General features: G+C 35.1%; 1 protein-coding gene across 1 annotated transcript in view; it reads right to left on the bottom strand.

Annotated features, from left to right (window-relative positions):
• Positions 1-24,555, bottom strand: part of OCA2 (OCA2 melanosomal transmembrane protein) — a 1,553,018-nt gene that overhangs the window by 679,508 nt on the left and 848,955 nt on the right. The window contains exon 17 of the mRNA XM_044071808.1: positions 9,825-9,884. Within this exon, the coding sequence (XP_043927743.1) occupies positions 9,825-9,884 (60 nt within the window). The remainder of the gene's footprint in view (positions 1-9,824; positions 9,885-24,555) is intronic.

Raw genomic sequence — 24,555 nt, 5'->3', positions numbered from 1 at the left:
GTGAGAGGAGGCTGATGCCTGGAATAGACTACCAAACTGTATTAAAGCAAGCACTAATTTATAATTTTTTTAAATAACTGTGAAGCTTATTATGCACATGATTGTTTTGGTATATCGACAGGATAGAAGGGCAATATTGTTTGCACCTGAAATATCTGTATGTATGTAAAGAGGTCAGTTTTTTGTATTGAAGGAAACAAATCAGAGCTCTGTTAGCTTTATGGCACACTGCAAGACCAAGGTGCAGTAACCTCATAAAAGAGTAGAAAACCACAGAGTATCAAATGGCAGAAAACTGCAATAAGTTATATAAGTGCAGGGAAAACAACAGTGGAAAAAAAGCAATTAATAAGTATGATTAGTAAGGGTGCAGCATGAGTAACAGTAGGCTGCTTGTGTTTTGTAGATATAAATCGCACCAGTACAGCTTAACCTATCTGAGTGACTCATGTGACACAGTAGCATTTAATAAGTGAGATGCTACACAAAGTTCAGCTTGTCATGTCCAGAGTGGAAAAGGACTTGACAGGGCATGACCAAGATGCCAGACTGATAGCAGCAGAAATCCATAGCTCTGATTAGATTTTAATATCCTGACAGGAAATATACCTTAATTTTTAGAAAAAACTAACTAAAAGTATACTAAAAGTTAGATTAACATAGACTCTATTATTTTCTAAAAGTTAATACATAGTCAAGAGAATTTTTTAATTATTCCTGTCAAGGAGTTTTCTACTGGAGATCTCAACATGAGCAACTCGAAGAACCCACTCCAGGAGTGCAGTGAAGAAAGAACTACATCTTATAATAACAAACATCCAAGAACTGTCACTAAAAATGGACAAATTCGAAAACAAAATGGATATTATCAAATAAGAATGCAGTAAACAACTGGAACTTCTAAATGGAATTGTAAAAAGACAATCTGAGCAGATTCTTGCCTTAGAGGAAAAAGTAACTGACCTGGATACTAGCGTGACAGAAAATGAACATCACAATGGATTTCTTCTGAAACAAAACACCAGGCTGATTGAGAAACTGGAAGACCTTGAAAGTAGATCAAGGAGGAATAACATAAGAATATATGGAATTCCTGAGAAAGAAGAGGGTGCTAACATGATTCAGTTCCTCAGTAAGTGGTTTTCATCGGCACTAAACATGCATGAATCCCTCTCTTTTGCAATTGAGAAGGCTCATCAGTCCCTGGCAAATCCAGCTTCATCTCTGAGTTCATCTAACCCCAGGTCTATAATAGTTAGATTTCTTTCCTCGCAAGACAAGGACTTAGTGCTGAAATCATCTTGGACTAATTCCCCTATCAAGATGGGTGAAAATGTTATTCGTTTTGACAATGACTACACCTCTGCAGTCATATCCAGAAGAAAAGAATATGTTCCTCTAATTAAGTCCTTGAAAAAAGCCAATATTAAATCTCAAATTCTTTTTTCCTGCAAGAATAAAAATCACCTTGCCAGAAGGAGTGAAGATCTTTTATTTTCTACAAGAAGCAGTAAAATTAATCCAAAATAAGAAAATACTGTCGGACATAGAAGGAATGGAATGGTCATCCCAGAGTTTGGATGGTCTGTGAAGGAAGTAGCAAAGAAAACTAAGAAACTAAAGGATAAATGAATAAATTCCTTCTAATTTTAAATGCTTTGTTTTATGAAGCATAATATATTTGATTCTGGAAAGTCTCTATGCTGTAAGGTAATGTGAATCATCTTTATTATTAACTTTCTCTTTGCCTTTCTATATCTACTTCTGCTAATTACATATAGTACTGAATATTTAAATAACATTCTCTCTTTCTCTCTCTCTCTCTCTCTCTCTCTCTCTCTCTCTTCTTTCTTTCTGTTCTTTTTTGTTACTAATGTTCCTTTTCTCTCTCTCCCCCATTATAAGTACTTTACATACTTTCCTCTTTTAAATAACTACAAATGATGTATGCCTTCTAATTCTTCAGTAATAGTATATTTTGACTTAATACCAAAGTGCATTTTTTATAGTGGGTCATTGGTGGGATAACAAGGTGTTTCTGATTAGTGTTTCTAACTAGAGGTTTTAGACTCTGTTTAGCTACATATAAACATTAATACAGTACATTAATTGTGTTTTATAGAAAGATAAATATAAGTTATATTTAAATATATATATATATATATATATATATATATATATATATATATATATATATATATATATATATATATATATATATATATATACTAGATTCCTTTTTTTCTCTGTCTCTCTGGTCTGGTTAACTGGTGGGTAAATGACTGAAATGTTATAATATGATTTCTGATTTGAGGCAGCTGTTGTTATTTCTAAATAGCTGTTTTTATATGAAAGGGTTAATTTTTTCATAATGTTGATGTTTTGTGAGGAAACTGATGTGCGACTGTTCTCATTGTGGAGATTCATGACATGCACTGGCAAAGCAGCTTGAGTGTTTTTTTTTTTTGGCTTTCTGTAAACTCTAAAAGCTTCAAGATCTGATTTTCTCACTGAAAATTCTTTTTTTACTAGAAACAACTTCTGTTGTGCATGAGCCTGTTTATATATTTTTTAACAAGTTTATGAGGCTGCAGCTTGAGGAAACAACAGTGATGACATCATTTGACCTTTTTAACTTGTTAAATGGTTGTACTTAGAATTCTTTTCTCTTGAAATTCTTTTATCCTTCACTTAGATTCTTTAAATGGTAAATAATTAGTTCTGATAAAAGTGTTTAACTCCTTTGAAAATGTCTATGTTCTCTTATAAATGCATACATTCTGCAGATTCAATGACACTATTAGTAACCAAATTACATCAAGTGTACTAGAAGCTGCATTAGAAAACTCATTATGCACATTAACATCAGACTTATGTTACATAACTAAACATTTAGTAACTAAACAGAGGGTTGAGAGGCCCCCTTTCTCTTTCTCTCTCTCTTCCCCCTTCCTGATGAAAGACGTCAACATAGATATTGTATATACATATGAGTGATATGTATATAATTGCAAAATACAACAGTTATGTTGTAATAAGTGTTTTATATATATATATATATATATATATATATATATATATATATATATATATTTAACAGATCCTTACATGAAAAATGTTAGATAGATGACTGACAAAATGGTTACATTATCTGAAGTTTCTTGAAAAATCTTGGAAATATTGACAATCTTCTTAACCTTCAGCATCTAATGTTTATACATACTTTTGTCTGATGTGTATTTCTGGCATATCTATGTATTAGAGGTGCTATTATCATATGTAACAAACATATTCATATACCTTCAGATATATTTGACACTCTCATTCTAATGTATATTTCATGGATTCAGATTTCCTTAGTTGCTTTCATAATGCTTTTCTTTTTTGTTTTTATACTATATTCTAAGCAGAGATGGATAATTTGTGTCTTTTGGTATTGGAGAGGTGGTGGATGGATGGTTTAGTTAAGTTTTTAACTAAACCAGAAACTTAATGTTTCATGTATGTGTTTGTAAATAGTTTTGGGTTTTTGAAAGTAATGCTTAATACACATTATGCATCTATGATAAGTAAGTTTTCAGTAGATTTCACAGAAAGGTCTTTCAGTTAGTAATAACATACACATTATAGTCAATGGCTTATAAATGTTTATCATTAAATATTAATGGTTTGAACAATAATGTCAAAACAGCTGGTTTGCTTAAATATATCAAAATGCATAAAGCCCAGATCACTTTTTACAGAAAAGCCATCTATTAAAACAATATCTGTTTATGTAAATGTGCGAGGGTTACTGACCTTAGGGTTATGGTGTAGGTTAACTTAAGTGCATATGTTTTAAAATGTTTACTGTTTTTTTTCGTTAGATGTATGGTTGGGTTACGTGTATATGTGTATTTAATCCAAGAAGTTAAATGACTTTACAAACGAGGTGAACCTTAAAGATGTACATAGTCTAAGATAGCATTATTCCCTATTCTATACTCACTATTTATATCAGTTTGATACACAAACTTGCTCAAAAACCACTATAAAGATATAAATAATAACACATCACTTTTGGAGACAGATAATGTAATAAATACTTTTATTCAAGAAAATATAACTACTAAGGTGTCAATGTAGCAAAATAACATATTAAATACACAAATAACACTAACAGAGGAGAAAGAGCAAATAAAAAATGCAAAAGATAATAAAGCTCTAGGACTGGATGGAATAATTCCTGAACTATATAAGATTTTTCCTGAATATATAATAAATCAGTAAAAACAAAATGAAAACTCCAGCAAAGCTAGAACCTCCACTGAGTACCCTCCCAAACCTCTTGTATCAGCGGCACATGGGATATATGCAAATAACCCTTATGAACATCAGGTGTTTCAGCTAATTGGCTGGAGTTTTCATTTTGTTGTTACTGATTGGTTTTTCAGTGACCGTCTCACTTATTGTTTTAGTTTGTTGTTTGGGATATTTTTGCAGTGACCCTAATGATAATGGACATCAGCTGGGTTTAACAGCACTGTGTTTCTTATGCTTAGTCAAACACTCTGCTTGTGCTGTGCTGATGAGGTCATAAGGCCGAAATATGCATATCCACAGCTAGTGGGGTTTGGCTTTATTGGCCTGAATTGTCCACTAAAATGACGAAACAAGTCATGGGCATTCAGAATCGCCAATTAGCGAAACATCTGATGTTCATAAGGGTCATTTGCATATATCCCATGTGCCTCTGATACAAGAGGTTTGGGAGGTCATTCAGTGGAGGTTCTAGCTTTTCCGGAGTTTTCATTTTGTTTTTACTGATTGGTTCTTCAGTGACCTTCTCACTTATTGTTTTAGTTTGAATATATAATAAAGAAAATGATGAGTGCCTTTACTTTGGTTAGGCAACAATGTATAACACCTCCATCGTGGAAATAATAAATTATCTCCCCATATTAAAACAAGGTAAGGACCCCAAATCTTGTAATTCATATAGGCCAATTTCATTACTAAGCACTGATTATAAAATTTTCATGACAATATTAGATAAAAGAATAAAGAAAATATTACCTAATCTAATACATAATGATCAGTCAGGGTTCATTCTTCATAGAAAAGTGCAAATTACATTATTAAATTTGATTCTATTAGTTGGTCTTCTCTACAAAGAATTCTGATTGGTTTTGAATTCTCCTCAGATTTTGTCAACTTATTAATGAAAATTTATAGTGGAGCACAAGCTTATGTGAAAATCGGATCATGCCTATCCTCACCACTAGAAATCCTCAAGGGGACTAGACAAGGTTGTCCTTTGAGACCATTATTGATTGCATTTTCAGTGGAACCTTTTGCTACATATATCAGAAACAACCAAAATATAAAAGGCTTTCAAATTAATAAGGACTATTGTCTAAGATACAATTATTTGCTGATGATATGTTGTTAACATTGGGTGACACTGATAGTGCTTTGCATGATGTTATAAATACCTTAAGCACATCTGAAAGAATTTCAGGGCTTAAATTTAATCATAATAAATCCAAAACATTACTAATTAACAAAAAGATCAACAAAAACCTAAGAGAGAATAGCCAGTTTAATTGGGAGAATGATGTATTAGAATATTTGGGTGTCAGTATAAAGCGTACATGGAAAGAGTCTGTTAAACTAAACTACAATCATTTAATAACCACCATTAGTGAGCTAATAAAAAGATGGAATAAAATGTTCTTCACAATGGAGCATAGGCTTTCTTTAATTAAAATGATAAGGTTACCTAAAATTTTACTTTATATACAGTCATTGATATTACCCCCTCCCAAAAACTTATTTAAAAATTAGATTTTATGCTACTTAAATTTTTATGGTTCTCCTTAAAACCTATGATTGCATATAAATGGCACATTAGAGCTTGGAACAGCAATGGGATAGCATTCCATAGTTTAGATCTTTATTCCAAATCAGTTGTAATTAATGTAATATTACATTGGATCACACCTACCTATATATCTGGCTGGAAAATAATACATGAGATTCATATAACTTATGTCAGAACTATAGAAAATCAATTTATGGAATAATATGTAATAAGTAGAGTTCAATGGCTTTTGCATGCATTTTGTTTATTTAATAAGTTTGATCATTTTTTGGCATTAATCAAATATTTAATAACTTTAAAAATATAATTGATTGTAATTACAACATTAAACAATTTATATTTCTTATATTCCCTATAGCATACTCCCCTGATTGCCTAGATTCTTTCAACATCAATGCAATGCAAAAATTAAAGAAAAATAACTTGATATTCTGGCATCAGCTTATTGAAAATAAGTATTAAACCACTAAACTCTCTTATGTAGTTTTGATAATAGTCAAGACAGTTGATTGTTTATACACTCATTATGGCAGTTTATAGAAAACAAAATGAGATTATCAATCAGCCTAGAGACTGAATCTTTACCTAGCTTGATCCAGCTTTTTATTGGGTGTCTTGAAAAGACAGATAATCAAAAATTAAGTATCTCACCTATCCATAAGATACTAAGAGAAGACACTCTAAAGTTTGACTCAGATTTTTGGAATTACTATAGAAAGATTAATGGAGAACAAATATTTGATGAATCAAAAAAATTGTTATTGAATTCTATGTATGGTACCTCTTCTTCATTATATTGGAGATTGTATACATGGAAATTTATGAATAGGAGTTTCTATACTCCACATAAAATAAATCTTATACTCAGTGAAAGTAAATGTTGGAAATGTGATGAATTACTAGAGGCCAACTGGGTTCACATGTTCACTGAATGTAGAAATGTTGTTCAGTACTGGAAAGATTTCAGATATTTTGTAAAGGCTTTATGGTCTGATAACTGCCATATTTCTAACTCACTAATCTTATTCTATGTTCCTATACCATTCAGTTACTCTGGTCAATTCTTGCAATTGCCAGAAAAGATATTACTTTGAACTGGAAAAGTAAATAAGATTTGATGTTTAAAGATTTTATTAATTTAGCTAAAGCTGTTTGTAAAAAAAGAACTGCAAACCATTTGTTATAGAAAACATAACATTACTCATAAAAAATAGCATGGCAAAAATTGGAAAACCTTTTGAACAAATGCTGCTAAGTTCTCATGGATAAAATGATTGTTTATCAAGGATGAATGTAAATATCGTAAATAGTTTTGTTATTGTTTTATTGTATTTGTTATATGTATATTTGCGTATGTTTATAATGAAAACAAAATAAAAATGTTTTGGAAAGAAAAAAGAAAAGGACTTGACAGCAGTAATCCTCTTCTTCCTCTTCAGGCATTGAGTAGTGGAACATAGTGCTTCTTAACCAGAGAGAAAGCCAAGCTATGCAATGTTCCTGAATTTGAACATAAAAGGTTATAGCCATTAGCCAATCAGGGCAGCTGCTGAGTAGCAGTTCACAACTAGAAACAGCCAGATAAAATATTGCCTAACCATTCAATCACCAGGGTCACACAGCTATAAGAAACTCATATGTTTATAGAATCTTTATTGTAAAAACAACTATTTGGATCACTTGTTTGCATGTTTCTAATAAAGAAGATTTGGCTTGAACCAGCTTGTGCTTCTCTACTTTTAGTTGACTTATGCTTTGGAAAGTTTTAAAGAAGATATTTCAACAACCTGTTATCAGTTTGGATATTCACTGTATGTTTTTTATTAGGTGCCTGAACTCTAGGGAATCTTAGATCGTCTACCAAGAAAACTGTCCTCATTATATGAAAAACTAATCTGACCAACTGGGGTGGTATCAGGTACTACTCTTTTAAAAAGTGACCACCTTTTATATCAAACAGTATGCTTGGTGTGACGCTTCGTGACAGCCTCAGTAATGTATGACATTTCTGCAGGAAGGTCTGGTGGAATCAGTGAATGTTGGCAAGAAACCAGTTGTCATCCCACCTTTGGAGGGTTTCGATGACTATATATGGAGAAGTTTGTGTGGACAGGGATCTAGCAATGACATTAGAGATAAATTCTAATAATCAGCCACTTTGAATGAAAATGTAAAGATAGCTACTGATGTAATAGAGCTGCAAAGGAAGAAGTGATGGAAAAATAATTTCAAATTAAATCAGTTTAATTATTTTGTTTTCCACAATTGTATTATATACATTTATATTGTGTTTTTATTGCGATGGATTTTAATTTCTAATGTGAATTACATGACCACACTCAACACTTTGATATAAATGTTAATACAGTGTTACAGTATATTGTTCTGCAGAAGTCTGAATGATAGTAATAGATGGAAGCACTTACCCCATTAACAGTTTTATTGCAGCTATGGATTTTTGAGTGTAACTTTCATCTGTATTTATCAAGTCAGAATAAGCATACAAATTACAAACCTCTTGAGAACACTGTTTTTATTTATTTTCTCAAAGTGTTACTAAATTTCTTTTTAAAATGAACAAGCACATTCCTGAGAAGAATGCCTAATCACTCCAGCATGAACAATAAAGCACTTGCTAAATCTGCCCAAATACATTGGTAATGCAAATCATTGTATGACAGCAACGCTTCCATATCTTCTGACAGAAATGTTCCTTTAACTGATAGGAATGTACCTATGGACATTAGGTCAGTCAAATGGAATTAAAACATATCTTAAAATCTGCTAGTTCTCTAATGACTGCTAAGGACCAGTTAGATGGCTAGAAAGAGTTAGATAAAACGTTTTCTAATCACTCCAGCATGAACAATAAAGCACTTGCTAAATCTGCCCAAATTCATTCAATTGTCAAACGGACTTCCCCTACGAACCAGTAAATTACAATCAAGTAACATTTTACTAATTTCTATACAGAAAATAAACATTTACACAAAAATTAACAGCTAAAACAAAAATAAGACCCTGGTACCAGCTTCAGCTCCCTACCACCCTTTACCCATAAGTGCAAATTCCAATGTCAAACAACAGTATGCTCTGGTCTCAGGCAAATAACGATCACACCATGCATATGTTAATCTCAAAAAATAATACGACAAGCATGAATTCCATAAAATATTAAGCAAAAAAAATGTCAACTAAGTGTATGGAAATAATTAAATGGGAGAATGGTGAACTAAAAGTAGTAATCCAGAATGATAAGACAGAGGTAATAGTGGTCATAGGGCAAAAGGAAACACTATTGTGTGTAGCAGATCTACTGAACTAGTCTGCAACAAGTTTAGTCATCTGGTGTCGAAGAGGTTACACAAAAACAAAAACTCTGCATCAAACAGGATATAAACTGCTGCTCTACAGTGCCATTAACAAAGGTTTGACATGCAATATTTGGTGTATTTGTTCTTAATTTTTGTTACAATTCCATAGCAAGTACAGATCAAATCAAGTTCCTGCAGGATAAGCATGATAGTTTTCCAACCCAATGAAAATGGCAACATTATCAGATGGTATACGCATCTGCTTAACAGTGTGTGTGTGTGTGGGTGTGTGTGTGTGTGTGTGTGTGTGTGTGTGTGTGTGTGTGTGTGTGTGTGTGTGTGTGTGTGTGTGTGTCTGTGTGTGTGCGTGTGTCTGTGTGTGTGCCTGTGTCTGTGTGTCTGTGTGTCTGTGTGTGTGTGTGTGTGTGTGTGTGTGTGTGTGTGTGTGTGTGTGTGTGTGTGTGTGTGTGTGTGTGTGTGTGTGTGTGTGTGTGTGTGTGTGTGTGTGTGTGTGTGTGTGTGTGTGTGTGCGCGTCTTTGTGTGCAAACAAACATAGTTAAAAAAAATAAAATAATGAAGAGTTTATTTAAAGAGAAGAGCAGGGGAATGCATTTTTGTGTGTTAAATGTAAACAGTATAACATTACCTTTATCAGCATAGCTGTCTGCTGTCCTATGTAGTCAATTAACTGTAGGTGAGCCAAAGCCTAAAAGGAAGAGAATGACAGAAATGGATAGAAATGAAAGCACACTGGTTATGCCTCATACACTTACAACATCCAAGCCCAAATACATCAGATGCAAGACAGCACTCACCTATCAAGCACCTATCAAAAGAAAAGTGTTTAGAGACTGCTTAGCAGGCCAAATATTGCAAAGTGTATGCATTGCTAAAACAACTTTTGTAATACACCTATACCTGTCTGCTTATACTTACAATAATATTTAATGTTAACTTTTTTTAATTATTTAAGCTTTGAACAATAAAAAAAATTATTTATTTTCAGCTTGTCAAGTTAGATTAATGAACACAAATATTGAAACACTGAAGGACAACTAGGTCATATATATGAAAATACAATACTGGTCTCACCTGAAGGAGAAAGTGCCATAGTGTGTGTGTGTGTGTGTGTGTGTGTGTGTGTGTGTGTGTGTGTGTGTGTGTGTGTGTGTGTGTGTGTGTGTGTGTAGGCTTTCCTATCAGTAAGAGAGAAGTGGACATTGATAAATAATCCCATATTTATAAAATAATAGTTAACAGCAACAAAAAATGGAATTGAAATCAATCATACGAGTCTGCAGATTCAAGTATTATCTTAAATGAAACAGTTGTGCCACTCATGAAAAACAGCAAGTACAGTACTTATACATGAACTAAAAGATAAAATAGTATCAGTATACATTTCTAAATGTTTAACTTGTTATAGTTTAATGGCAGAATTAACATCATTCATTATAACTTTAAAAATCACAGTCACTGTTCTTGTACAGTTTAATTAAAAACATTGCTATTTTAGTTATTTATTAATGTTAAACTCACTCAAAGGTCTCTTCATTAAGACCTACTATAAGCAAACTGGCATATACAGCCATTTGATATCTGAAAAAATGCAGGTGACATCAATTGCCTTTGCTATTAGTAAATGACACAATACCAAGTCCTAGGAAACACACAAACATAATTAGAGAGACATGTTGATTTTATCCCTTTAACAAAATCATATCAACATCCAGGCACAAACACAGCTTCCATATCCACCTGAACAAAGTATCATTAAAGTTGCTATAACTGCATCAAGTTATTGTACATCAAAATGCTGTGTAAGATCTAAAAATAAGTGCCATAGAGATATCGCTTTAGCTTCTTTAAAAAATACAAGTACAAAATAACTTGCAGCAAAACTGTTTCCATATTATATCATGTTCAATTTCATGCTCTAAATCTAAAAATTGACCTCTCAATTGCATATAAACAGGTATCTCTAAGCAGTCAGCCAGGATAGAAAGCAGATATATAGTGTCTGCTAAAAATGTTGTTTTTCCTCTGTTTTCAATAAACTATAATAACATAAAATCAGAGTTCTTTTTACTTGACACCTCATAGGGTGCCCCCTCCCTGTTACTAACCAGTTGAAGCTGAAAGACCCTATTGTCCTCTACCTGTACTTCTTGACACTCTCAGAATTAAAATATAAATTACAAGGTATATTAATGGAGTTTTCTTAGTGGAGGTCATGGCTAGCCCAGACAAGACGAATGCCTGATTCCAACACTTCTTATCAACCCCGGTGTTAATGAGGATTTCTGTGTGCTAAATCCTCAGTCATTATCTGTGAAAGGATGGCAATGCCTAAGAATGTATCCGCTAATCAAGAGGAGAAGTTAGAGAAATTTAGACTGGCATCAACAGGTGATAAACTGTCCCTTATGTTTGAATGGCTATCTGTCATGGAGGCATACGTGGCTGCTTTTCACAAACTGGCTGAGCAGTACCAATCACGAATGGATGATGTAGTGAAAGAAGCAGCTCAGTTAAAAGGTGAACTCTTGGATTTACAACAGGTCTCTAAGCTGCTTAGGCAAGAATTGTTGTTATTGAGGCAGGAGGCTGCTATGCAAGTGACCGAGTTAGATCATAGGATCATAGGAACTTACTAGGCTATTGGCCCTGACTCCCTTACAAGTCTAGCCAAGAATTTAGCCCATGTTTCAACAAGTCAGCAGCCTATGCCACTGTCCAGCAGAGACACAGCTGGAATCCCAGGGGTATATTTTCTGTTCCCTATCCAGTTATCCAGGTTGAACTTAAAAAGGTTTAATGAGGTACTCTGTTTTGCGTGGAGAAGGAGTCTATTCCACAAAAGGGGGAGTCTCTGGGACACAAATCTGTCCCACCAATGAGTCCTACTGATGTCACAGACCAGATTGAAGTTGTGCGTGTGGGTTACCCGAGTGGAGTTTGACTTGCAGATATGCAGTAGCCCCATCAGGGCAGGGCGTGAGATTGCTTTGTATACCAGCCAGAGGTCACCTCTGAGGAGTCTGTAGGAGACTGAGTAGAGGGACGGGGCTTTTAGCCTATTTGTGTAGGGTAGATGTTTGAGGCCCTGGATTCTCTGGGTGAGGAATCTCTGTGATCTCTCCAGCTGCTGCATGTGCTTTGTGAGGTACATACCGAAAGGGGCATTGTACTCAATAATGGGTCTTATAAGGGAAGAATACAGGGATGTTATGACCACCTTGTCCCTGGATGAGATATCCTTACTAATGAGGTGGGCCATGTAGAAAGCTTTCCATACAACGAGAAGCAATATAGTGGCCAAAAGTCAGATTTCTATCAATCTGGGTGCCCAAGTCCCTCACGACTGATTACGTGCTTAGTACCTTATTATCAATGTGATAATTCGTGGGGATGTCACTCTCTCCAAAAGGGATGATGATGCATTTTTTTGGCATTCATTTTGAGGCCATGTTTCTGGCACCAGTCATTTGTTTGGGTGAGACCCTCTTGGAGGATGTCCACATCACTAGGGGAATTGATGACAGCACCCAGCTTGCAGTCATCTGCAAACTTGGTCAGCCACAGCCCACTATATTTGGCCTGCACCTCTGCGAAGTATATCCCAAACAGCAGAGGTCCTAAGACCAATCCCTGGGGTACTCCACTTGTTACGGGTCTACTGCTTGAGGTGGTCTTCCCCAATTCTGACTAGGTGGGTTCTATCAGTGAGCCAGTTTGCTACCCATCTGATAACATATGGATTGATGCCTAGCTGAGGGAGTACTTGAGCGGGGAATAGTGTCAAAAGCTTTGGCCAGGTCAAGGTAGGCAGTGTGCACCATCTTCCCCTCCTCTATGATCTTGGTGACTGTCTCAAAGAAGTTAACCAAATTTAACAGGCAGGACCTCCCCTTGACAAAACCAAACTGTGTGGGATCAACTCTCTGGAGGTTGCCAATGTCCTTGTTAATGAGGTCCATGATAATCCTCTCCATGGCCTTGCAGATCAGGCTAGTTAGGCTGATGGGTCTATAATTTCCTTGATCGGACTAACAACTTGGATTTCTTTATTGTGGGGATTTAACTTTAGCAAGATTGGCTAGGCAGAGGGGGACATGAATTCAGTTTTGTTTGAGATCTGGGCACTCAATGTAGATAATATTCATACATTCTGGAGTTTTCCCATAGTAAATATTTGTTTGACATGGATGTGGGAGCTGGTTAGATCTGCATCGGGTCAGTCTCTGGGTGAATATTACAAGTTTTGGTTGTTCAGTATTTTTTCCTCGCCGCTGGAAAGTTTGCTGAAGATAAGGGAAACAAAGGATTTTGCAAGTGCAGTAAAAATGTATTGTGCACAACACTGGAATTCTGGTAGTCTTTATTACTTTAACCAAATCTATATTTGCTCATGAAGTCAACTGTCGATTCCCACTGTCATAAGATCTGTAAAGAGAAAGGCGGATTGTACTCATGGAAGTGTGTCTATATTTTTTACTCAATGTATTTATGAATGTCCTGAGTGTCTACATAATGTACATAGTTGTAATGTTCAAAGTTTTCATTGGGCTTGTTTTATGTTTTTGTCTGGTTTTGTTCATGTTGTTTCTCTTTTATCTTTGTTTTTTATTACTTTACAATAAAATTCAGTTTAAAAATGGAGCTGTCTTACTCATTTTGAATTTCAGTACATGACCATAACTTGGCACTTTCTGTGACCAAGTAGCCATATTTCAAAGCCAATAATACAATACAAATATGTTCACAAGGCCGTGCTTGCAGTATCTGTGTAAAATCTTCTCTTGGCATGATTTTTAAATCACCATTGTAGTTTATAACAGAATCTGATAGAATGACTATGTTTAAAATGTAACACAAAAACAATGACATACACCAGTAATGAAACAAAAACTTCAACTTGGAAAACATATTTGCATGTATTATTGTATGATTTTCAGTGTTTTCATACACAACCTATCAGTAATTATCTGCCATCTAAAAAGAATTACTCACCTTTGCATAGTCAATACATTTTGTCAAAACACCTGACTTAACGGGGTTAAACTTCAAAATATATGAAAATAACAGCTATTCAAATACTCTCTATAGCACATGACATTTGCAAGGGCTCTGTGCATTGTATTAACTCTGGAATGTATCCATTCAGTGCCCTGTTATGACTCTTCTGAAAGAAAATTGAAATCCTCAACAGTTTATACTTCATTACTCAAATGAAGTTGTTCCTGCAACAGCCCACCATACAAGACTACTAATATGTTTGTTAATATAGTAATAGTAAATAATGTACTGGAAGAACATGACAACAGTAGGAAGTTACAAAACAAAACATGAAAAAAAAGAACAACGAAAAACACCAAAGAGAATATTCTAACTAATAACTGATATTGTAAATTCTCACCTACCTAGTTAACTCACTTGACCAGAATCTGAGCAGTAGGTTAATACTTGTAAAATTATCCAAATAATCCCAAAGTAATATCAGAAAACACTCATGTGCAGAACAGGAGCATTACTGACACAAGCTCAGGACAAGATGCTCTAAAGCACAATCCTGCAAAAGAATGCCCTGCTGAGGCAGTGGTGATCAGATTACAGTTCCCGGGGAAGGCGTATATCAATGATCAAACAGCCAGATCACAAACATCTATACTGGAATCATCCCAAATTAACAATTAATGGCAGTAGAGCAGCGCCAAACCTCCTCCCAGCACCGGCAAAGTACTTGTTGTTTCACCACAGTAGTGCTTGCATAGTCTGGAGTAAAGGAAACAAATTGCTCTTTTTGGATTAGTGTAGCCTGTGGAGATAAAGAAGAATTTCAAGAAAAAGCAAGAATGTAATTTGAGTTGAACCAAGAAAAAATAATAAAAAAATGTTATTTAAACTAAGATATATTTTACAAGGAAGAAGTAGCACCATAGCGAAGTAAAATGGTTAAAGAAAAAAAATAATAATAAGAGAGTTAATGAATGAAGAAGGATGTACAGTGAATACACAAAAATAAATTATGCAGACAGTTAAAAGGCATATTCTTAAAGCCTTTTTAATAGGTTGCAGCTTAGAAAAACTAACTGATAAGGATAATAACAGAATGGAAGAAAAGATTGCAATAAAATAATTTAAAGATGTATTGAAAACAGTAAATGCTGAAGCTGCCACAGGTTTAGATGGCCTTCAGTATTTAATGCATAAGGACATACAACAGTCGCAAAAAGAGTATGTTTAAAGGTATTGAATGAATGGTTTGAAAAGGGTTTAAATGATGAAAGAATATGTATAGGAGCAATGGAATTTATATAGAAATAGGGAGAAAAAAAACATAAAAAGTGGAGACCCTTAGTATTAAATAATGAGGATTATAAGATCTTTATGAAAATAATAGAAAAAAAGAATGATAAGGTTTATAAACTACTGACTGAAACAATATCTGCAATAAAAAAAGGAAGTCAAGAACTATTAATGCTGACAACAGAATGTAACCAAGACATTGGTTGATGATGTAATAAATACAAAAACTGAAAGGAAAATATCTGTAGGCAATGCAAGTAAAGCATTTGATAAACTCCAGCATGAAGTACTATGGGACATCTTAACAGAATATAACATAAGTGATAAAATGATCAATGTGTTGAAATCAGTTTATACCAAGAATAAAGTAAGATTGGTGATAAATGGTTGGTTAAGTGAGGCAATATAATTAAAGAGTGGTATTAAGCACGGGAGTCCAGCAAGCAGTATACTATTTGCATTAATTATGAATATGGTTGTTTCTGATATAAATAGGACATTAGTAAAAGTTAAATATTGTTTGTCAGAGGGAAATCAGATTACAATGATGTTCTCTTATGTGGATGGCTTAGTACTAGTTGTTAAAAATAAAAAAAAATGGATGGGTGTAGCTATTGGGACACTTAAAGATCTAAAGGTCTTAGGGCTAAGCATTAATGAAGAACAAAGTAAAGAACTGGGTTTCTCTATAAAAATTAAAGGTACTAAATTTAATAAAGAATAAATAACAATTTGGGGTATAAAGTTTGTTAGTGAACAACAAAGAGTCACACAATGGAAGGATATGATATTTAAAACTAGAAATACATATATATTCTGGAGAACTTTTAAACTTTCATACAAGAAAAAGTATAATTAATTAATTATGTGGTATTGGGTAAAATGGCACATCTGACAAGTGTGTTTATGATATCATCAGAATGTGAAAAAGAATTACTGAATGTGTCAATCACATTTTTTATGGGATCTAGGTTGAATCCTATTAAAAAAGTAATTTTGTGTGTTAATAAAAAGGAAGGAAGTCTAGGTTTAGTAAACCCAAATGTATATATAGCATCATTAAACTTATATAATGTATTAGTAGGAATACAAGGAAAAGGAAATTTGTTAATAAAGATTACAGAGGAAAATATAAATCAATATAGGAAATGCTGAAAGGTTTAAAAAGAAGAAAAGGGGTCACTTGTATGAAAAAGAAATGATATCAAGAAAAAATATTACTATAGAAAATTGATTTAGAAAACAGACAAAAATAGGAAAACATGGCATGAAAATATAATGGGAAAATGTTACTATCTGTAACCTTGGAAACAGTTGGAAGATAAAAAAGTGAAAGTGGTAAAAGCAAGAATGAAAAGATACAAAAATATGTAAAATGTAGAGATTTTTGTGTAAGTTATCTATAAATAATTTACAGGTAAAGGTAAATATGCCATATAAATCAGTAAAAGATACATTGTGGGGAAATAGAGACCACTGAACATGTTTTTTTTTAAATGCGTAGAGTGAATCAACAGTGACAATTAACTAGAGCCAAGGTTTACAACTCTAACCAAAATGATAAGTGATTCACATAATACCAAAACTACCTTCAATGACTTGAGTAAAAGATTAAACGAGACAGAAGATAGGATTGTCTTTCTTGAAGACAATGCCAAAACTTGTGACTTTTCTAATAAAAAAACAAACTTTGTGGATTAAAACACTTCAAAAGATAAGACACAACTTAGAAACAAATAGCTCATAATTTTATCATCAAAGTAATGCCAGAATCATATGCAAAATATCTTGCACAACGCTCTTTACAATACTGTTCCATACACTAAAATGCAAAATTAACCAACGAATCATTATCGAGTGCATACAAGATGTCCTGACACATATTCCAAGCTCCTATATCTAGATTTATATCTCTATCTATATCTCTGTCTCTACCTCTATCTATATCTATACCTATATCTACATCTTTATTAGAAAATGGACGAGGAAATAAAAGCTCATATTTAAAGCTACCTGTGCATGACACCTGTTGCATGCATAGTAAAATCTAGTGCATGACACCTGTTCCATGCATAGTTTAATCTAATGCAAGCCACTATCACCTGACATTCAGTCACAGATACCAGCTCCCTCACACACTTCAAAATCCAACAAACTGCAACAATCCTGAAATGTCATTTAGATTGAGAGACTGTCAAAGAGACAGAAATACACCAAATCAAAAAGCAGACTAATAAATAAAAAAAAAACATAAACCAGAAATACAAATCCTCAACTTAAATAAGTATACATAAAAATAAGAAGAACAAAGCACAATCATAACTTTGGCACAAACTAAGCGTACATTACAGTAAGAAAGCAGTATCTAAATGAAACCTTGACCCTAGAAATGTTGAGTAGTACTGACTGAATGGCCTCATGATGATCAGTATTAAACTGTTTCCCTGTGAGGTAACAACATTCAAACCATTTTGCCTAACTTAATATAGTTTTTCATGGTGGTTACCTTTGTGGGGGAGTTTGTGGTCGGATCTAACCAAGGAGGAGTTGACTATTGGTGTAGAGCAATGGTCGCCCATGTTAGTAATGACCAGGTCAAGGATGTTGCTACCTCTAGTGGGGGTAAGAACGAGCTGTTCAAGGGCATTGGAATTAATACATTTCAGAAAGTGTTGGGCAAGTGTATTGGTACATGAGTATTTTTCCCAGTTAATGGAGGGGTAGTTGAAGTCGCCCAGTATGACAGTGTTTGCTGGACCCTAATATTCTCCAGGGTGCTTAGGAACATGGAGTGTGAGTTTTGGGACATGGTTGGGGTCCTATAGCAGGCTACGACCTGAATCACTGTCGTACCCAATGTTAGCTGCACCTGAAGTATCTCAGATGGTTTATGTTGGGCTACCAGTCTGGAGGTGTGCCCATCATTTATGAATATGGAAACACTACCGCCTTTGAAGCTTCAGTCCAAGTTCTGGAGCTGAAAGATGTGGAATGAGTTATAGCCTGGTAGTGCAGCGGTGCTTTCTGCTGCCTTGAACCAGGTCTCTGTTACAGCACAAATGTCGATGTTCTCCATTTTAAGGAGTGCTTCGAGTGAGTGTATTTTGAGATTTGGACTTTTAGCATTGAGCAGCATGACCCTTAGATTGCATTTGTTTGTAGCTATTAAGGTGGTAATTTGGTCTTTGGAAAACCACTTAAAAAAAGCACTATAGGGGTGGCAAGAGCCTTGGCCAGTATCCAGAAGACAGGGGTGACAGATGCAGGCCATCTCTGGCAAAGCATCGAGGTCTGTCAATCATGTCATCCCAGGCAGACAGATACTGCATCCCCTTAGAATGACACCAGAAACTTATCCAGTTGTTGAAATCAATCATTTTCTGCTTGTACTGTGGTATGATTCAGGGTGATGGAAGGATGCTATTCAGGGCTAGGGTCGTACCCACCTGAGCTACATAATCCAAGAGCTCCTCCATGTTTCTCTTCATGTAGTTCAGGGAGGTATGTCTTAGGTCATTCACACCCACATGTACAATGACAGAGTCATATTTGTACCTGTTGTTGAGGGACCTGAGTGCATGCGTTATGTGGCAGATCCTTTTTTGACAATGAATTCTGGAACAAGTCCACATCAGAAGTCCAACCCCCCCCCCCCCCCCACAAATTCCATTATTCAAAACATTGGTCAAAACTGTTTTTTCTGACTAGACCTGCACCTGCACTGCAGCTATTACTTAACAACTTCATTTCATAATTACACCCACATAACTTATATGTTTACAATGCTATTACTTAACAACTCCATTTCATATTCACCCTCACATAACTTATAAGTTACCATGCTATTACTTAACAACTCCATTTCATACTCACCCCCACATAACTTATATGGTTACAATACTATTACTTAAAAACTCCATTACATACTCACCCCACACATAATTTATATGGTTACAACAGTATCACTTAAAAACTCCATTTCATACTCACTCCACATAACTTATACTGTTACAATAATATTACTTAATAACTTCATTTCATACTCAACCCCACATAACTTATATGGTTACAGTACTATTATTTAACAACTCCATTACATACTCACCCCCACATAACTTATATGGTTACTATCCTATTACTTAGCACTCCATTTCATACTCACCTCCACTTAACTTATACTGTTACAATACTGTTACTTAACAACTCCGTTACATACTCACTCACACATAACTTATACGGTTACAATACTACTTTATCTTCTACGATCGTCTTTCTTCACATACTCCCCTTTACCCCTCTCCTCATCCTGTTTCATTTTTCTTTATTTTGATCAATGTTAGCCAGATTTCAATGCCTTATCCCTTGCTCTAATATGCAATGATCATTACTTTTTCTTCCCCCAACAACACTATCTCCCCTCCCTCATAACATCCTTCTCTCTTTTTTTACCTTCACCTATTTTATCTCCTTCCCTTTATCGCCAATTCTACTACTTTCTTCTTTTCTCTACTCACTGTTCTGCACTCAGATATCCTCCCCACCTTTCTCAGTTCTTCTAAGTTATTCCAGCCACGTCACCAACTTAAGGCATCCTGTCTTCTTTTCTGTAATATGTTTTTTCCTTTTGTTAAATACTATGAAAACTTGAGGCAGAATGCAAATGAAAAACAGGATTATTGTGCTGGGGCATTATTCAGTTGCCTTTGCCATCTATTACCATAACTACACAGTTAATATCAACAACACTTTATTCTATGAAAATACTTTCTATGTAAATACTAAGGTTATGCAACTTTTATGTGCTGCTTTTATGTGCAGTTTATAAGTGTATATGTATATAGGCAGGTTTTTTGTGTGTCATGATACTTGTTACTGTGAACAATACTGTAATCTGTTGTCATTTCTACCTGTTACTATGGACCTTTTCTTCCCGGGCCTCCACTGAAAATGGGTTAGCATGGCCCAGTGGACTTTCCCGGTAAACAAATGTCAATAAATAAATAAAATAAATAACACTGCCTTTCTGTGTCACCACTGAGTCTCTTCCACATATATTCTGTTATTTTTCTTTAGTTGTTAATTTTCTTACTGTATATCTCATTCATGTCTTGTTTATGACAGGAGCTTTCCTCACCTATATGACTGCCTTCTTTCACTGTTTAACTTCTCCAGTTATTCATGCCCATACCTGTTGTGCTTGGAGCTTTCTTCCATGAATGTCTGTTGATAACTGGACTCAAACTGTCCCAGTCAACAAAATGCAAATAAATAAATAAAATATTAATAAAACTGACATAGCCACAGCAGTGCTATGTATATGGGAAGCTGTCGCTGCAAAATATCATCCCCTTTATAAGTGCAAGACCAGCGCTGGCCTTCATAGGGGAATAGGACAGCTATATCAAAATGGCCACACCAAAACAACTTTGCTAGAGAGTAAACCTGAATGTTATAATTTACTGCTACCCTGACCTTTTACAAATTAAGAGTAGATGTGGAACCACAGAAAAAAAATAGTTATTATGTTTATAGAAAGAATCAAACTGACTATATCCAAAGACCACAAGACCCATAAAACAGTGTACATCATGAGGGTGAAGGATGAGGCACCAACCTACAGTGATAACCCTGTATTTGAACATCAGCTATAATGCTAAGTATGTTCCTCAGCTCCAAGAAATGGGTGGTCAGTCTACAATATGGCAGATGGGAAAGTTAAGCATGATGGGACAAGTGACACAAATCCTGCTCTTCATCTTTGAATGAATATGTAGTCAATAATGCTTGGAATATGAACTGGGAGAAATGGGGGAATGGCACAATATCCAACATACATGACTGCTTTTATCTTGGCTCGGTGGGCTAACATAAGAAAAGAAGATCCATCTAAGTCTAAGTTAAAAACTCTATCCCTTGACGAGAGTGTGACATTCTTTAATGACACATTCCTAAACATTCTGGACAATCATGCACCTAACCGACTTACTAGAACTAAGGTGCGGACAGCCCCCTGGCTAACCAGGGACACTAAATCCAAAATTAAAATTAGGGACAAAGCCTGGGATACATGGAGAGCTACTAAGGCACCTCTAGATCGTATAAAATTCCAGCAGCTTAGAAATGAAGCAAAAAAAGCTAGCACACTGGACAAAAAGAATTATTTTTGTCACCTCCAAGAAAAGCACCAGAACAACCCAAAGAAGTTCTGGGCAGGCTTAAATAATCTCCTCCACCCAGGAAATCATCTACACCTACCCCTGAAACACTTATTGGTAAAAACCCAGAAGTCGTAGCCAATACCTTTAACTCCTTCTTTACTGAAACGATTCAAGCTTTAGCCAGTCAACTACCCCCCCCCTCAACCAATACTACCGACACATTCCTTCCTTTAAACTACAACATATACCCACCTCCTATATTCGAACCTTATTGAAGAAACTTAAACCTACCACCATCTCAGCGGACCGACTTCCTGCTGAATACCTGCAAATTGCAGCTGATGCCATAGCCTACCCTATCTCTATCCTGATTAATCGAACTATCTCCGAAGCCACCATCCCCTCCATTTGGAAAATTTCCTATGTCATACCACTCCATAAGGGAGGCCCTTCCACTGAACCTTCTAACTACAGACCAATAGCTATATTGTCTCCATTAGCCAAAATTATGGAACGTTGTGTCCATAAGCAATTTCTTCGCTACCTCACCCTAAATAAACTTCTGACTAACTCGCAACATGGCTTTAGACCCCACCATAGTACGACTACCACCCTCCTTTCCTTCACCGACTCAGTCAACAAAAATCGTAATAACAAAAAAATATCGTCAGCTCTGTTTCTCGACCTGTCAAAAGCCTTTGACATGGTCAATCATCAGCTTCTTCTCCACACGCTTGAAACCTTACACTTTGACTATTCATCTCTTAACTGGTTCTCTGCTTATCTCTCTGGTAGGCAACAAGCAGTCCAATGGCAAAACAAGCTCTCTCACCTACTACCCAACACCATAGGAGTCCTCCAAGGCTCCATACTAGGTCCCCTTCTCTTTTCCGTGTTCATAAACGAACTTCACACAGCTATCCCTAAAGCCACCTGCATCCAATATGCGGATGATTCCACCCTTTTATGCTCAGATATCTCTCCCTGAACTACAAGTAACAACCCAACACTGCTTTTCTACAGTAGAAAAATGACTCTCAGGGAGGAATCTCATCCTAAATCCAAAAAAAACTAAGCTACTACTATTCTTTCCTACCTCTGCCCCGACACCAAATCCCAACAATGCTACCTTCCACGTCCAATCTAATAATGGTACCATCATTGAGCCTGATACGTATACTAAACTACTAGGGGTCACCATTGATGACAAGCTCAGATTTAACATGCACATCAGCCAGACAATTAAGACCGTAAATAAGAAACTTGGATCCTTGTATAGAACCAAGAACTTTTTAAAACCCAATGCTAAACTAACCATTGCCCGTATGCATCTCCTCTCCACACTACTGTATGCCTCTCCTGTATTTTATTTTCTCAACAAAACTGATATCAACAAACTCTCCGTGACCTATAATCACATTGCCAGATTTATAACTGGACTTCCCTATAGAACACATCATTGTCTTAACCTAAAAACACTTAACTGGTTAGAATTACCCAATCTCCTCAAACTGAACCAACTCACTGAAGCGTTTAAAATTATTAAGGAACCTGATAAAACCCCCTCACTCAATAAGCTATTGACCCCCTATTCTAACCTAAGCAGTCTTCGATCCTCTAACAGATACCTTGTACAAACCATCAAATCTTATAACAAGGGGGGCGATGCTCTCTTTGCCAACTCTATAGGTAAGATTTGGAACTCCCTCCCAAATAACCTTAGACTTTCTACCTCCCTTTTTCAATTAAAAAAAAATCTAACTCAATTCTTTAAGGCACAATGGCTATGTTCATGCGTAAAATCAGACTAGTCTCTCCCTGAGCGACCACTTATCCTACCACACTTTACTAACCTGGGCCTCCTGTTCCCTTGAACCTAACCATTGCTCTTTTGACCATTAATCCCCCTGTTTTTTACAGCATTATTCTTCTCTTTTTTGATTGTTCCTTTATACTCCATTGATATTATACTGTGGCTGTGATGATGTATTAGAGTATAATAACACTAATGTTCCTTTACTGTATGTTTGTATAACTGAGTGGACCTTAGCTGCCCAATTGTTTTTCACATCTAACCTAAGTAAAATTTAATAATATGAATTAGCATCTGTCTCCCCATCTTATCTATGGATTTGTAATCCTACTTCCATACTGTTATGCCTGTTGAGTTTTTTTTCTCTTTTGTCTCCTCATCTGTCTGTTCATTACATGTATGTATATTGTAAACCTACTTGTATATTGTTATCTCTGTGGAGCTTTTCTCCCCGGGCCTCCGCTGAAAAAGGACATGTATCCAGTTGGACTATCCCGGTCAACAAATGTAAAATAAAATAAATAAATATAAAATAATAAATAAATCTAAATGAGAATGTATTAGACGGGACCAGGCTGACATAAAATATATTGATTCAGCAGGTGTAATTTGGAACTTACAGTTACCGAACTGGAAAATGCCTTAAAGAAAAGAGGAATCATGAAGTGGAAAATAAAGAGTACAGACAAATCAAAAGTTGTACTTTGGGAGAAACGGAAGAATGCTGGGAATGGCAGGCAGAAGGGCAGCAATTTTACTTGAGGGAAAGCTACTAATGTCAGACAAGATTTACATGATAAATTAAAAAAATAAAATATCTGTATGACAATGACATATTAGGCAAACACATTCCCAACACAAATAGGTATAAATTTGACATCAACAGATGAGACTGTTAGATAGGTGACTTTAACCTCTTTCAAAATGTGTAAGAAAAACTAGGATGGAAAATGCGGGAAATTCTCCTGACAGATGACATGCACATGTTTTTCACTGTATTTATATAAAATACATTTAGGAAATAGAGTGCAAACATTTAAGGAATTTTTACATACTGGATATTGCAGGTGACAAATGAGGCTTTAATAATCAACAAG

Source organism: Protopterus annectens, chromosome 5.part0 (genome assembly GCF_019279795.1).
Source record: "Protopterus annectens isolate FY-2018-M chromosome 5.part0, PAN1.0, whole genome shotgun sequence".
Classification (NCBI taxonomy): Eukaryota; Metazoa; Chordata; order Ceratodontiformes; family Protopteridae; genus Protopterus; species Protopterus annectens.
Note: the sequence above shows the minus strand (reverse complement) of the source record. Positions and strands in the feature narration are given on the sequence as shown.